Source organism: Pyrgilauda ruficollis, unplaced genomic scaffold (assembly GCF_017590135.1).
Source record: "Pyrgilauda ruficollis isolate IOZ18807 unplaced genomic scaffold, ASM1759013v1 scaffold5, whole genome shotgun sequence".
Classification (NCBI taxonomy): domain Eukaryota; kingdom Metazoa; phylum Chordata; class Aves; order Passeriformes; family Passeridae; genus Pyrgilauda; species Pyrgilauda ruficollis.
Window position 1 is genome coordinate 9,787,338 of NW_024526599.1, and position 13,236 is coordinate 9,800,573.

The 13,236-nt window shown below is 34.9% G+C and overlaps 1 protein-coding gene across 1 annotated transcript in view; it reads left to right on the top strand.

Moving 5' to 3' along the window:
• The window catches only part of PALLD (palladin, cytoskeletal associated protein), a 187,451-nt gene that overhangs the window by 59,448 nt on the left and 114,767 nt on the right, over window positions 1-13,236 (top strand). Inside the window, exons 3-8 of the mRNA XM_041479772.1 lie at window positions 390-568; window positions 2,854-2,920; window positions 3,470-3,575; window positions 4,538-4,612; window positions 7,182-7,323; window positions 8,890-8,913. Coding sequence (XP_041335706.1) covers window positions 390-568; window positions 2,854-2,920; window positions 3,470-3,575; window positions 4,538-4,612; window positions 7,182-7,323; window positions 8,890-8,913 — 593 coding nt within the window. The remainder of the gene's footprint in view (window positions 1-389; window positions 569-2,853; window positions 2,921-3,469; window positions 3,576-4,537; window positions 4,613-7,181; window positions 7,324-8,889; window positions 8,914-13,236) is intronic.

Consider the following 13,236-nt stretch of genomic DNA (forward strand, 5'->3'; position numbering starts at 1 on the left):
CAGAAATTTTGTGTGCAGAATCAGCAGAATTTAGGTAGATGGGAGTGATAAATCATATCAAAATGAATTAGACTGTGGTCAAAACAAGCAATACACAAGTTATGCAGAAAAAAATTATTTACCGGAGACAGTTTTAAAATGTAGGTGTGTTGTGTACAATTTTCTTAGTATTCAGAAATACCTCCCTATCTTTTAAACAAAGTTTATTCTAGCAAGTTATTTCTTTGTGAAATACTTTCTTTGTTAAACACTTCAAAGCACCATGTGCTGATTTCAGTAGCAATTTAGATTTTTGCAGCAGAGTGTAATGTCTTCTTGTGTGCAATGAGCCTGAACCAATCCTTTATATTCTTTTTGTCTTTGTCTTTCTAAATGTGTGTGGGCTGCAGATGGTTCTGTGAAGGAAAAGAACTCCAGAATTCCCCTGACATTCAGATCCATTCTGAAAGTGGAGGACTTCATTCACTAATTATAGTAGAAGCCTTTGAAGACGACACTGGGCGCTATACTTGTCTGGCTTCAAATTCTTTTGGTTCAGATAGCACATCAGCTGAAATATTCATTGAAGGTAAGAGATAAAATAATAAAATACTTGATATATATAAGAAAGGATAATTAAGCTGAAGTTTACTTTTGGTTCTTTATCTTAACATTACATTCAATATGGTGGTATTTTTATGGTATTCCTCTGCTTTTCTTTAACACATCACATCATATTAATTCAGATATTTCAAGGAATGTATTAAGAATCACTGAGTATATTGCTATTTATTTGGGGTAGAAAAGAGATAAAGAATGAAATAGAAGGAACCAACAAAAACTTTGGCATATCATTAGCTTTTAAGCAGTACCTCTGTAAATAACTAGTTAAAGATTTGACTAGTAATAATGATTTTCATGATAGCAGTAATCACTGTCTCAGTTTTGATATATTTGCCTCCCTGTGCAAATATATGTGGCTGCCCAAAATGAGTCGTCTTTAGTCATGTGTAAATGTACCATTGTTTTTGGTATACTGATTTTGAGTCAGATTAAAGTCAGTCGTACTGATTTTGTTCACAAACAGCTGCTAGTTATTGTCAAAATATTTCCTGACTGCAAAATTAGTAATAATTCAAGTATTATTTTCTCTGAAAAAAGTTAATGGTGAACATGAGTAAAATTATTAAGTTATTTTTTAGCACAGAACTGTATTTCAGGCAAGATTATTTTAACTGAATACCAATTTTTATTTTAATTCATATGTCTCTCAAAAAATTGGGTAATATATATTCTTTTAGAAGTTTTGTAACTCATTAAAATTAATTTAAATGATCACTTGAAAGCATAAAATAAATTAACATAGGAAATAGTCATAAGAAATCTGAATAATGACACACCAAAATTATTAAATAGATTTTATTTAACAAAACAAAAACCTTTTTGCTGTTAATTAGCTAAATCATGATGTATGTGCCTTTATAGGATTTCTTTCATTATGCTCTTTATTCTCAGAACTTTTTAATATCCCATTGGAATATAAGAGCAATATCCCCAAGACTTTCCTGAATCTTACAGACTCTAGTAGAAGTTTTCTTTGCAGTAGTAATCATGATTTCAGAAATACTCAGGTGTAATACAAATCCATACTGCTGTGTGACAGGAGCAACAGTAAAAGATGAAACAGCTAAGTAGAGAGATGCTGTGAATAAAAGAATTCATTCTTCGACATCTGCCAGTCTTGCTATATGGAAGTCCTATTTTGAAGTTTTATAACGTGTTAGTTTGAAAGAGAGAGACTTGTACAAGTCATTAGATTCATCCCCTGTCATTTTTGAGGGAAACAGGTTGTCACACAAGCACTGCTTTGTACATTAATAGACTTGATGACACTGATGCGTTACTTTCTTTTGTGCAGCAGGCCCAGCCATGCAAGACCTGGTTGTTCTGTGTTCTTAAGAAATCCTTTCAAGTAGACCCACTTTGAGGGCTGGACATTTGCTTCTCTCTTCTCATCTGTTCTATACTACTTATTGCTTTGATTTTTTTTACAGCATAAGCTTTGTGAATCAATAGGGTACTTGGGTATTTTAGTCCCAGCATTGTTTCATTGGGATCTGTCTATGCTATACTATGCATACTGATTATGAAGTGCTTATGGTTTGTATTAAACATACAGCTATCAATATATATGCACAAATTCCTTGAGGAATAATATGTACTGCATAAATGTCTAGAATAAATGTGTGAAGTATCTGTTATTAGGAAAAATTAGGACAAAGGGAATAAATGCTTTCATATTTTTTCTTTAAATAAACTCAGGGTATTGCCAAACACATACATTATATCAAGACTTCCACTGGCAAGAAATAGCAGTACATAAATGTTATGTGTAGGTTAATGTAAATAGTCTGAAATGTGGACATCATGGGCAGCAAGTTTAGTCTGAAAATGTCTTGATATACTGAGTTGCTCTTACTTAAGATTGAAGATTTGTTATCTGTATAAGCCATATGTTTGGTTAAGCTTCAAATTTAAAATTTAAGTAAATAAAATTATACATTCACCATAGAGCAATAGTACTCTGCTTTTTTTTCTTTTCTGCCTTGGCCATATTTGTTTCAATATGAAGGGAGACAGCTAGGAGCCCAGGGAAAGCAGTGCTGAATTAAATTGGCATGGTTATGATTTCTGTAACTGTCTAAAGTACATAGTTACAATCTTTATCAGATAAAAAAACTGCCAAATTTTATTACAGAGGGTTCTCAATTCTTGAAATGAAATTCAAAAGCATCATAGTTTTTCCTTTGGAAATTTAGCATTAAATAAATCAATAAAAATATATGAGGTTATTGAAAAAACTTTCTTTTCCAGGTGCCAGTTCTACAGATTCAGAGAGTGAAAGTTTAATTTTCCAATTAAAATCTGGAGCTATGCCACAGTAAGTGTGTAAAGCATTACCAATATTGTGTAAATGTTCTTCATAAGGGATACTGGAAAATCTTTGGTAGTTTTACAGTCTGAATAAGTATCTGGGATACACTTGTGTATGTCTTGTCTTTTCTACTTCTCTCATGTGATATAAATGTGTAGTATAATAACTGTAAATCGTATTAATTTGCTTGTTCTGTCAGGGAAGGCTGGCCTTATTCTGACAACGTATTTGTTGATACCAGCTTTTCATATTTGAAAGTAAGATCAAGTTAACCAAGTTTTCATTTGTAGTCATCCAATTCAGTGCCTCCAAAGAAATATGTAGAGGACTATAATTAAAGAAATAAAATACATTTTAGTTTCATCTTAAATCAGTACTCTTAACTGTGTGAAGAAGTGCAAATTAGCCAGAGGTTGTGTTGTACTCCATCTTGATTTTCAGCAGTCATGTTGATCTTTTCAGTTGATAATGTCATATTTAAGTATGTAGAAAGTACGAGGTGTACACGCTGTCATTTCAGATCCTATAAAGTGCTTCCTGGATTTTTTTTTTCAGGGCCCAAAAGAAAAGTACTTCTGTTTCCTTGACAATAGGATCTTCTTCACCAAAATCAGGAGTGACCACAGCTGTAATTCAACCTATCTCTATGCCCAGCCAGCAGGTATTTTTAGACAATTTTTTAAATTAGTAAAAATATTTCAAATTTTCTTCAAAGATTTGCAGCATCTGAAAAACTCTGTCATTGTGAGGAATTATATTGTTAAACAATAAACTTGCATTACTATATTAAGAATTATGATTTCTAAAAATTAAGTATTTATCCACTGAATGGGATATAAAAATAAATATACATATGGATTCAACGTCTATCACAGCATTTAAGCAGCAGACAGATCTAGTGATGATGAAAATTACAGAGTTTATCACTTAATAGTGATTTCTTCTAGTCCTAAAAGAATGTACTACAAATGAATATTTTCTGCCTGCAATATTTTTAGCAAAAGTTTTAAATTTTGTTATTAAGTTTAATATTGCTGTGATTTCATCGGGCCTTTTAGAGAAAAATAAATTTTACTATCTAGATGTTAAATATAGAAGATAATTGTTCATTCATTTCTACTAAGTCTTTAATGCCACTGTGGCTGACTTAGAGTTTACATGTAAATCATAAAATACAAACAAAATTAAAATCTCTGTCATCCTGTACATGGTAAGTTCTTTTCCCTTCCTTGTGCTAACCTTGATAAGCTTTTAGGTACCTGGATTTATTTATCACTGCATCAGTGAAGGTATGTAGTAACAGGAGAAGCAAAAATCCTTCAGTGCAAAAGATTTACTTGAATCTATTAACAGGAGGCAAATTCTCAAAATACTTTCAGGCAAAGACAATCGCATACAAAATTCTCATTGAAAGTATATTCTGCCTTCAAATCTTGCATTTTGATTTCAGAATATAAAAGATGTGAAATAGTAATGTCTTGCAAGAAATATGGTAGAAAGAGAACACCATAATAAGGCTGCACATGTGAGAGTTTGCATTTTTGCATATATGTGGGGGCTGTATAATTGAAAGTATTTGAAAGTATTCTTTCCATTTCACAGCATTCTTGCATTGCTTTCCAGGCTCAAAGCCCTACTTCATATCTGCACCATCTGGATGGACCCAAACCTATCTATTCTGCACCTATTTTTACAAAGGTATGTTTTATCCATCAAGATTTTTATATCATACTCTTATAGGCCAAAAGAAAATATCAAAATTATGTATCCTAATGCAGGAAGGCTTGGTCAAGTTCAAACTTTTCAGTATCAATGACTTCCTAAGAAAATACTTTTCCACTGCAACAGTGAAGTTGTTATGCATTCTACTAGTGGATATAAATGAATATTCTGTATGAATTTTTTTATGCCCAGGACTGCTCTCCATTGATAAATCTTTGTAAAATATAGCAAGGTAAGTACCAATTACTAATAATAGTCTTGACAAAGCCTCATTCACAATAATTTATCTACTCATAAGAACAAATAACACAGGCTTTTTAACTCTGATTTAGAAAAAAATTTTAAGTTAAAAATCATAGAACCACTCAGGTTGGAAAAGACCTTTAAGATCATCAAGCCCAACCATTAGCCCAGCACGACTAAGCCCACTGCTAAAACATGTTGATAAGTGCCACATCTACATGGCATTTAAATACTTCCATGGATGGTGACTTCCCTGGGTAGCCATTACTTGGCAACCCTTTCTCTGAAAACAATTTTTCCAATATCCAATCTAAACCTCCCCTGCACACCCTGAGGCCATTTCCTCTTGTCCAATTGCATGTTACTTGTAAGAAGACCCCAACCCCCACTTCATTACAAATTCCCAGAGAGCAATTACATCCCCCCCAAGCCTCTGTTTCTCATGACTGAACAGCCCCATTTCTCTCAGCTGCTCCTCATAGGATTTGTGCTCTAAACCCTTTACTAACTTTGTCACTCTTCTTTGGACATGCTCCAGCACCTCAATGTTTTTCCTGAGGGGGCCAAAACTCAGCATGGGATTCAAGGTGCAGCCTCACCAGTTCTGAGCCAATCCTTTCTCCTGCTGATCATACTTTTTAGAATATAAGTTTCTATTCAGAAAATTCTATTCAGTATTTCTTAGGTAATTACTTAAGTCAATATTTATCTTCACCTTCATCCCAAATCAAACTTAAGAACCGGGAGGGAATTAGGTAGCAGCAAAAAGGATGGCATGCTTCCCTATCTATAAAATACAGCTTCAATTGAAAATATTATTTCAGTGTGGCTCAAACAATGATTTCCTTAGTAGTTATTATTATTTAATCACAACTTGCTAAAGCCAAAATGAAGCATTTCTGGTTATTACTTCAGGAAAACTTTTGATTAAAAATTAATATGGACAGGAAATAGTTTTGCCTAGAGATAAGAGTAAGAGTAAGCCCTGCTCTCTATAGCTGTCTAGCTTGGCTCCAGCATATTCCTGTCTCATATCTAGAAAGGTCTGATTCTGTCCCTTATAATTCTGCACCCATACTGCAGGTGTCACAGGAGGGTGAATAGTAGAGGTACAGGAGATTAGAGAATGTGGTTATTGCAAGGCTGGGAGGCAGGCAATTTCCAGGTAAGAGTGGGAAACAGGAGAAGTCCATCCCCCATCCAGAGACTACCAAAGCAATCAAACCTCTGCTGTTTCTTCCTAATGCTCATATCTCTTGTCCCTGAAATTCTTTACTAACTTGCTTAAGACAGCTGGGACATACCAAACAAAAAAAAAAAAAAAAAAAAAAAAAAAAAAAAAAAAAAAAAAAAAAAAAAACCCTAATTACAGAAGAAACAAACCAGATATGAACAACAAAATATAAATTTTATCCAGCGTCCTGACATAAATTGCTCCCCATGCAAAGTTCAGGGAACAGCTCAAAGATTTTCAGGTTTCCATGTAACAAAATTCTTATGTATTTGATTAACTAGAGATCTGTGAATATAAACTAGAATAACTCTGAGCTTAGACCTAACTTCAAGTGCTTTGCTGCAGTAAGGTCTAAAACTTTGTCAATAAGTTGGAAAGGGAATGAGACAGCCCTGCAGAGTAAAAAGGACTCCTTGATCTATAATCTTAGAATAGATAATATAGGTAAAAATAGTGGCTATCACCTGTCAGTTCTGTTACTTAAAATATTGTGTTTCCCTCTGGTTGCAGCTCTTCATTAAAGATCTAGACTTTTATGAAATTTTTCACATGTGTACAAGGATTTATTACAGCCAGAGTACTGTACAGAAGCTATCCATACACTAGTTAATATATCCTAATCATATTGGTGTTATTTAATTTTTCTTGGTTTGTTATATATTGCTTAGATGAAAAGCAGCTCCATCTTCTAGAGCTGGACCCAAAAGCAGCTCAACTACTCTCTCAGGATTAAGTCAATCAATGCGTAGTTAGTTCCAGAATTTTCATTTCAGTTTGTGGAAGAACAAAAACGGAGAGCTCAAACTGCAGTGATCTGCTTGTGTTAATTTGAGGAGTCAAATACTTCTGCACTTTTCCAATCTTTGGTCTTTTTAAGAATGCATTTGTAAATACATTATATTCAATAATTTTTGACTACATAGATGTACTAAATTCAATCAGAATGAAAGAAAATGTCTATTGCAAAAATGTAATGACAATAAAGTTGAATTACAAAGGGAAGAAAATACTATTTTTAAGAGTGTAAAGTGCTTCTGGTTTATTTTAATTTTGATGTTTATATTTCAGGAACTACAAAATGCCACAGCATCTGAAGGACAAGTCGTAGTATTGGAATGCAGGGTCAGAGGACCCCCTCCCATTCATGTTAAGTGGTTTCGACAGGGCATTGAAATTCAAGATTCTCCAGACTTCAGAATTCTCCAAAAAAGTAAGGCAATGTCATGGTTTAACTTCAGCCAGCAGTTGAGGACCACACAGATCCTCATTCACTCTCCCCCAGTGTGCTGGGGAAGTGAATTGGAAAAGAGTGAGAGAACTCATGGGTTGAGATACAGTTTAACAGGGAAAGCAAGTCTCAGAAGCAAAGCAAAACAAGGAATTTTTTTCACCCCTTCCCATGGGCAGACAGGTGTTTAGCCATTCTGAGGAAAGAAAAGTTCCATTACCTGTAAGTTGCTTGGAAAGACAAATGCCCTTACTCTGAATGTTACCCCTTTCTCCTTCTTCACCCAGATCTATATGCTGAGCATGATGTCATATGGTTTGGAATATCACCTTGATCACTGCAGTTTGTTTGTCCTGGCTGTGTTCCCTCCCAATTCTTTGTGCATCCTCAGCCTCCTCACTATCAGCAAGATACAAGTAGCAGAAAAGGCCTTTATAAAAAAAGTCTCTGTATTATCAGCACTGTTTTAAGCACAGATCTTAAACATGGCCCAATACCAGCTACTGTGAAGAAAATTAACTCTATCCCACTTAAACCCAGAACATTTTCCACTCCCTTATTCCATACCATTTATGTCATGCTCAGGTCCCATACTAGCCAAGAGATCCTTATGAACCACCACTTCTCATCCTTTTAGTACACAGATATCATTCCTTTAGTCTATGCATCATCCCTGTAAAATTTCAAAAAACCTTCTTTGAGTTGGGTTAGTCCATGTCTTTGGGCTCTATCTGTTATGATGGTACTCAGGACAGGAGAGGTGGTGTGTTGCATGGACTTGCTGAGCACCAAAGCCAGCCCAGGCCAGGTCATCACTACCCTTGCGCTGCATCTTGTGAGGGCTTGTCCTCAATTGTTTCGCATTGTTCCTGGTACAGTAATTCCTATAAGATGCACCTCAAATCACAGGTTACAAGAATTTAAAGGTATTGCCATTACAATCTTCACCCATGATCCCACTGGACCCTAGCACTGGGTTTAACGTTGCAATTAACTCCTCTCCTTGTTTCTAGCCTGGCTAGTAACAAGAGGTTCTGGCTTTCTTCACCTCAGTCAATTCAAGATGTACTGAACACCACTCCAAGTGAAAGCCAGCTTGGCCTGCACTCTGCAGGACTGAGGAAAAAACATATTAGAGGTGCCAGTTGTGGCATCCCACTTGGCTGCCTTTGACTCCAGTTCATCTTGAAGTTCTAGCACATCTGGCACATCTGAACTCAGCCAAAACCAGCTAAGGCAATAATCTGAAGTGGCTGCTTTTAATACAGGATGGAAAAAGGAATGGATCATGAAATTAGTCTGTCAGGATTCTGTTTTGGACAAAGTCTTTTCCTCTTCCCATTTCAGTGCTAATGGCTAGAAGTAATAACTGAACTGCTGCTACTGACAAACAATGTAAATATTGTTGATTTTGTAATGTTTGCACAGGTTCTCTACTTACTTACAGTATTTCAGTATAATATGTTCATTCAGTACATTGATATTTATTAATATAAACTCTAATAATTTTTTCTTGTTTGTTTTCCTTCCTTATGATGTGATATGCAGAACCACGATCTGCAACTGAACCTGGTAAGAATCATATGAAAAAATAATCTCTTGATTCACTAGCTCTTTGAGTTTGTACTGCAGCCATAAATAGAAAAGTGTTTCTGCTGAACATTGGTAAACTGAAACCCCCTTAAAGACAATGCTGCTTTATCACACCTCCCATACTGTACTCTGTCCTTTACATCAATTCCTTTATTAGTTAAACAGTAAATTCCATTTAGACCAGCAAGGGGAGTAAATGGTTTGCTTGCTACTGAGGGAAAAAGGACAAGTCCCACAAAATTCCATTACCCAGATGGTGCTCATAAGAATTACATAACACCCAACCACTAAGTGCTAGTTTTACCAATCCAGCTTGGCAGATGTGATGTGTCTCAAACATACGTAAAACCTGATCCTAAAAAAAAAAAAAAAAAAAAAGACACTGACTCAATTTTTCTAGCCTACTCACAAGGTAAAAGTCCTAGATTTCAGCAAGTAAAAGGTGTTCTTCCAATTGCAGGTTTTCTCTGCTTCATTTTCCCATTATACTTCAATATATACTGGGGGAGATTCTTGAATAGTAAGTGGATGCTAAAAGACTGAGAATGATCTTTAATGTTTCTAAGTCAAACATGTAGAAGAGAAGACAGCAATACAGTCTGAACTTTGCGGCTAGTTGTGCTTGAATATTCTTGAATTTGGACAGAGTGTTAATGACACTGAAAAAATCAGAAAAGTTTTCTATCTCAGATCTGAGTATTTCCAAAGAGTGTCTCTGAGGGATGCTAGCAGTTGGGGGGATGCTTTAACTCTGAGGGTTTGAATTGATAGGCAAGACAGACCTAGCAGCTGAGAGATATTTGTAAAGTAGCACTGTGACTATGAGGATACAGGCTAGGAAAAATGCAGATTTCCTTTAATTTTCATGGAAATAAGAGGAAAGAAAGAGGGAAAAATCTTTTCTTTGTCAGCTATTCACTAATTTTCTTGCTACTTCACAAAATTTTTATATACCTATTTTACTTCATGTCCATTATACATATATAGATTGCATACACACACAGGTGCTCATGCTCTATCCTAACAGTTAATATTATTAATCATGGTGTGCAACATCATCAGCTCCAGTATTAGCTGACACCCTGAATACATGTGACCGAATGATTTGATTTGTGGAGGCTGGAAATATGAGCCATATGAAGGAAAGAAGAGTATTGGAAAACCAAATTAACTTCTAATGAGGAATTAAAACATGTCCAAGTGCTAGCAATAGGCTTTTAGTGTTTTATAGTCATAACACAAACTTTAGGGTTTAAATATTGTAAGGGTACAAAACAGTTTGGAGAGAATTTCCATATCATATCAAGCTTTGGGTATGAAAATAAATAAAAGATAATACGTTTGTGTTGTAATAAGTTTAATTCTAGATCTTTCTTAGAACATTTTCCTGTAATACCTATTACAGAATAAGTCTCCCAGTTTAGCTGTTTTCTTGATATCTTAAAAATAAAAAACAATCTGATCAATAGGTTGACATTTTCCCCCTTCTCAGAGGAAGATTTCTCCTAGCACTTAGTGTTAAAGTAGCAAAATCTTTTCTAGATTTAATCTACCAACATTATCAGAATCATACCTAGTATATCTGGTTCGTTTTTGCTAGGAGCTTCTTTCCTACAAAATCACTTGAACTGTGTTCAATTTGTCCTTTAAAATGATAGATAGTATCTGAAAGGAGTGAAATTTTACACAAAAGTTTCTAAGAAATACAAATTTGACAGCCTATCCTAGAGTTTTTAATATCCAGTTTAAGACTCTTCTGTCAAAACTCATAGTCATGAACGTTCACTTAGTTTTGGTAAATTTTTTTTTACCCTTTCATTCTCTTTAATAAACCTAGTGTGCGTAATGCTAGATGAACTAAATTTAGAGTAGGAATGCAGCATCATCTAGTAGAAAGGAGAAGCACTTTTTTGCTAGAAAGAAAAGGTTTCCTTTGTATGATAGTTGAGTGCTAGAAGATTTTTTTCATAAACAACTAATTTTCATATTGTTAGTTGCAAGGTTTGTATAGCCTTTCTGACAGTTATTGCTATGGAAGAAGTAAGAATGTTGGTATTAGTTCATGAAACTATCCACTTGCTTTCATAACTGCTGCCTGAAATAGGGAACAGAAAGTGAGATTCTGAGTCCAAAGAGATCATCACTTTGCCCTCCCTCTCACATACCTGCGCTATCATGTTGAAAGTGCTGAACATTCTCCTTCCCATTTCTGGGTAGCTTGCAGACCCAGAGAGGAGATACCTGAAGTCTTCTAAAGAGTACTAGGGAATGAATTCTTATACAAAAGGTATGTTTCTTGAGTCTTCTCAAGTACAGAAAAGTTATTTAATGTCGAGGCTATACAAACCATTCTTAAGGGAGCTGGCAAGACAAAAATAGGAAGACATCTCAAAACAATTTTAGTATCTGTATTGTTGCAGCTTTATAGACATAACAGTAGTGAATGCCTGACTGCAGTCTGGCTGGTTTGTTGTTGGATTATTTCTTTTTTCATGCTTGTAATTATGTTGCAATATATATTTATGAGCACCTTCCTGTGCTTTCATTCTGTGAAAGAATTTCAGTTTGCTACTTTGTTCTCCCTGGAATCTATCCCTTAAGATTTGTGCACTTATCTTTTCCTACTAAGCCCTATTAAATAATGTAGTATCTTAAATAGTGCAGTGTCTTACACACTACAGAAATTAGTGACAGTACACTTACTGGCTTATTTGTGTAGGAATTGACACAATTTGTGCATGCAAAGGGAATGTAAATAAAGTTTGGGCAAAATGTAAATATTTCCTTTTGGCATAAATAATGAACAATGTTTTGTATATTAGTAGTACCACTAGTAATAAGTAACACTGGGTTTTAAGATGTCATGAAAATCTTAAAATTTGTACAACAGGAGCCTGGATACGGTTATCAGAAATGTAATAGATGCAGCACTGATTTGTGATGTAATTCAAACTCTTAGAAGCCAGACTAAACAATGCCTTCAGAGGAAATTTTTCATGAGCAAACACATAACTGCTATTCAATGCAGATGGTTAATACATATGCAAGACTGACATGGAAATGTGCATATGCTAGATAAGTATTCAGAATTTTGAAATATGGACATGCTTTCTAAAAATTTTTCGAAGTGTAAAACATCCATGGAATTTTACATAAATTGTAACAAGTTGTAGTGTGACTTTAATTGCTGGTTGTCAACCAAAATCCAACCATCAATAAACACTATAGCACTCAATAACCTTTAATAGGTCAGTACTAATGATTTAAAGGAAAAATATTCAATGAACTCACACAGGTAAGAAATTAGGAAGCAAAGGAAGTTTTTTTGGCTACTTTTTTTTTGTTACACTCTATCTACTCTAATGTGTTTTGCACTCCTTTTTCTGTCTAGACAGAAATCAGTTTGCATTGCAAATCCCTCCAGACTGCTTTGTGAATTAATAGCTAGTCAGATTACTCAAAGCCAACATCACAGTTTGTCAAATTACCTGTTCTGTACTTCTTTCTTGGACATTTTGACTTTATACTGATTGAATCCTTCAAAAACAGGCTGCCTGAGAATGAAAAATCCCATGGAATCACTTGCCAGCTGTTGATATTTTGACCATTACTCAGCTGTCTGGAGACAGCCACAAACTGTATTGAATTACATTAGAACGATTGTCTAACAGCATGTAAGAAGAAAACTGTATGAAGTAATTTTTGCTTAAATTGCCAGGGAATTGCCACATATACCTTTTTTTTCCTAAGCACAATACTTTGTATGTTCACAAAACACATCTCAAAAGATAGTCATCACTTCTCTTGGATTGTGCTTTCTTGTTTCCTGTTTTACTGCTGGGTTCCAGAGTCTCCACTCTAGTTAGTAACTCCTTTAGAAATTCCCCCCTATTTCTACATAAGGTTTGAAACTGAAAATACATGGCAAATGTTACAGAAATCCTTACTGCTTCCCTGCACCAAGAAAATCACCTTTCTGGTAGCTGATGAAATTCAAAACATAGAAGCTTTGGTAGGTTAGCACACATGCCAGATCCTTGCACTCTTTAGTGAAAATAGAATTATGACTAAGGATCTGTCTTCTTCTTTCACTGCTGAGAAGAAAACAAGGGCTTGGAGAGAGTAATCTTCTATGAGCCATATCTCAAGTCAGATTAAGAGAAAAACTGAAAATGGGCTAAAATTCCCCTTCAATTGTACTCCGTGCTCCCAAGATACCTACAGAATTCTGCCCCTGTCAGTGACCTCATCTTAAGTCTGACTGTTACAACTGTCCTTGCTTGTTGATGCTTCCAAATTCAA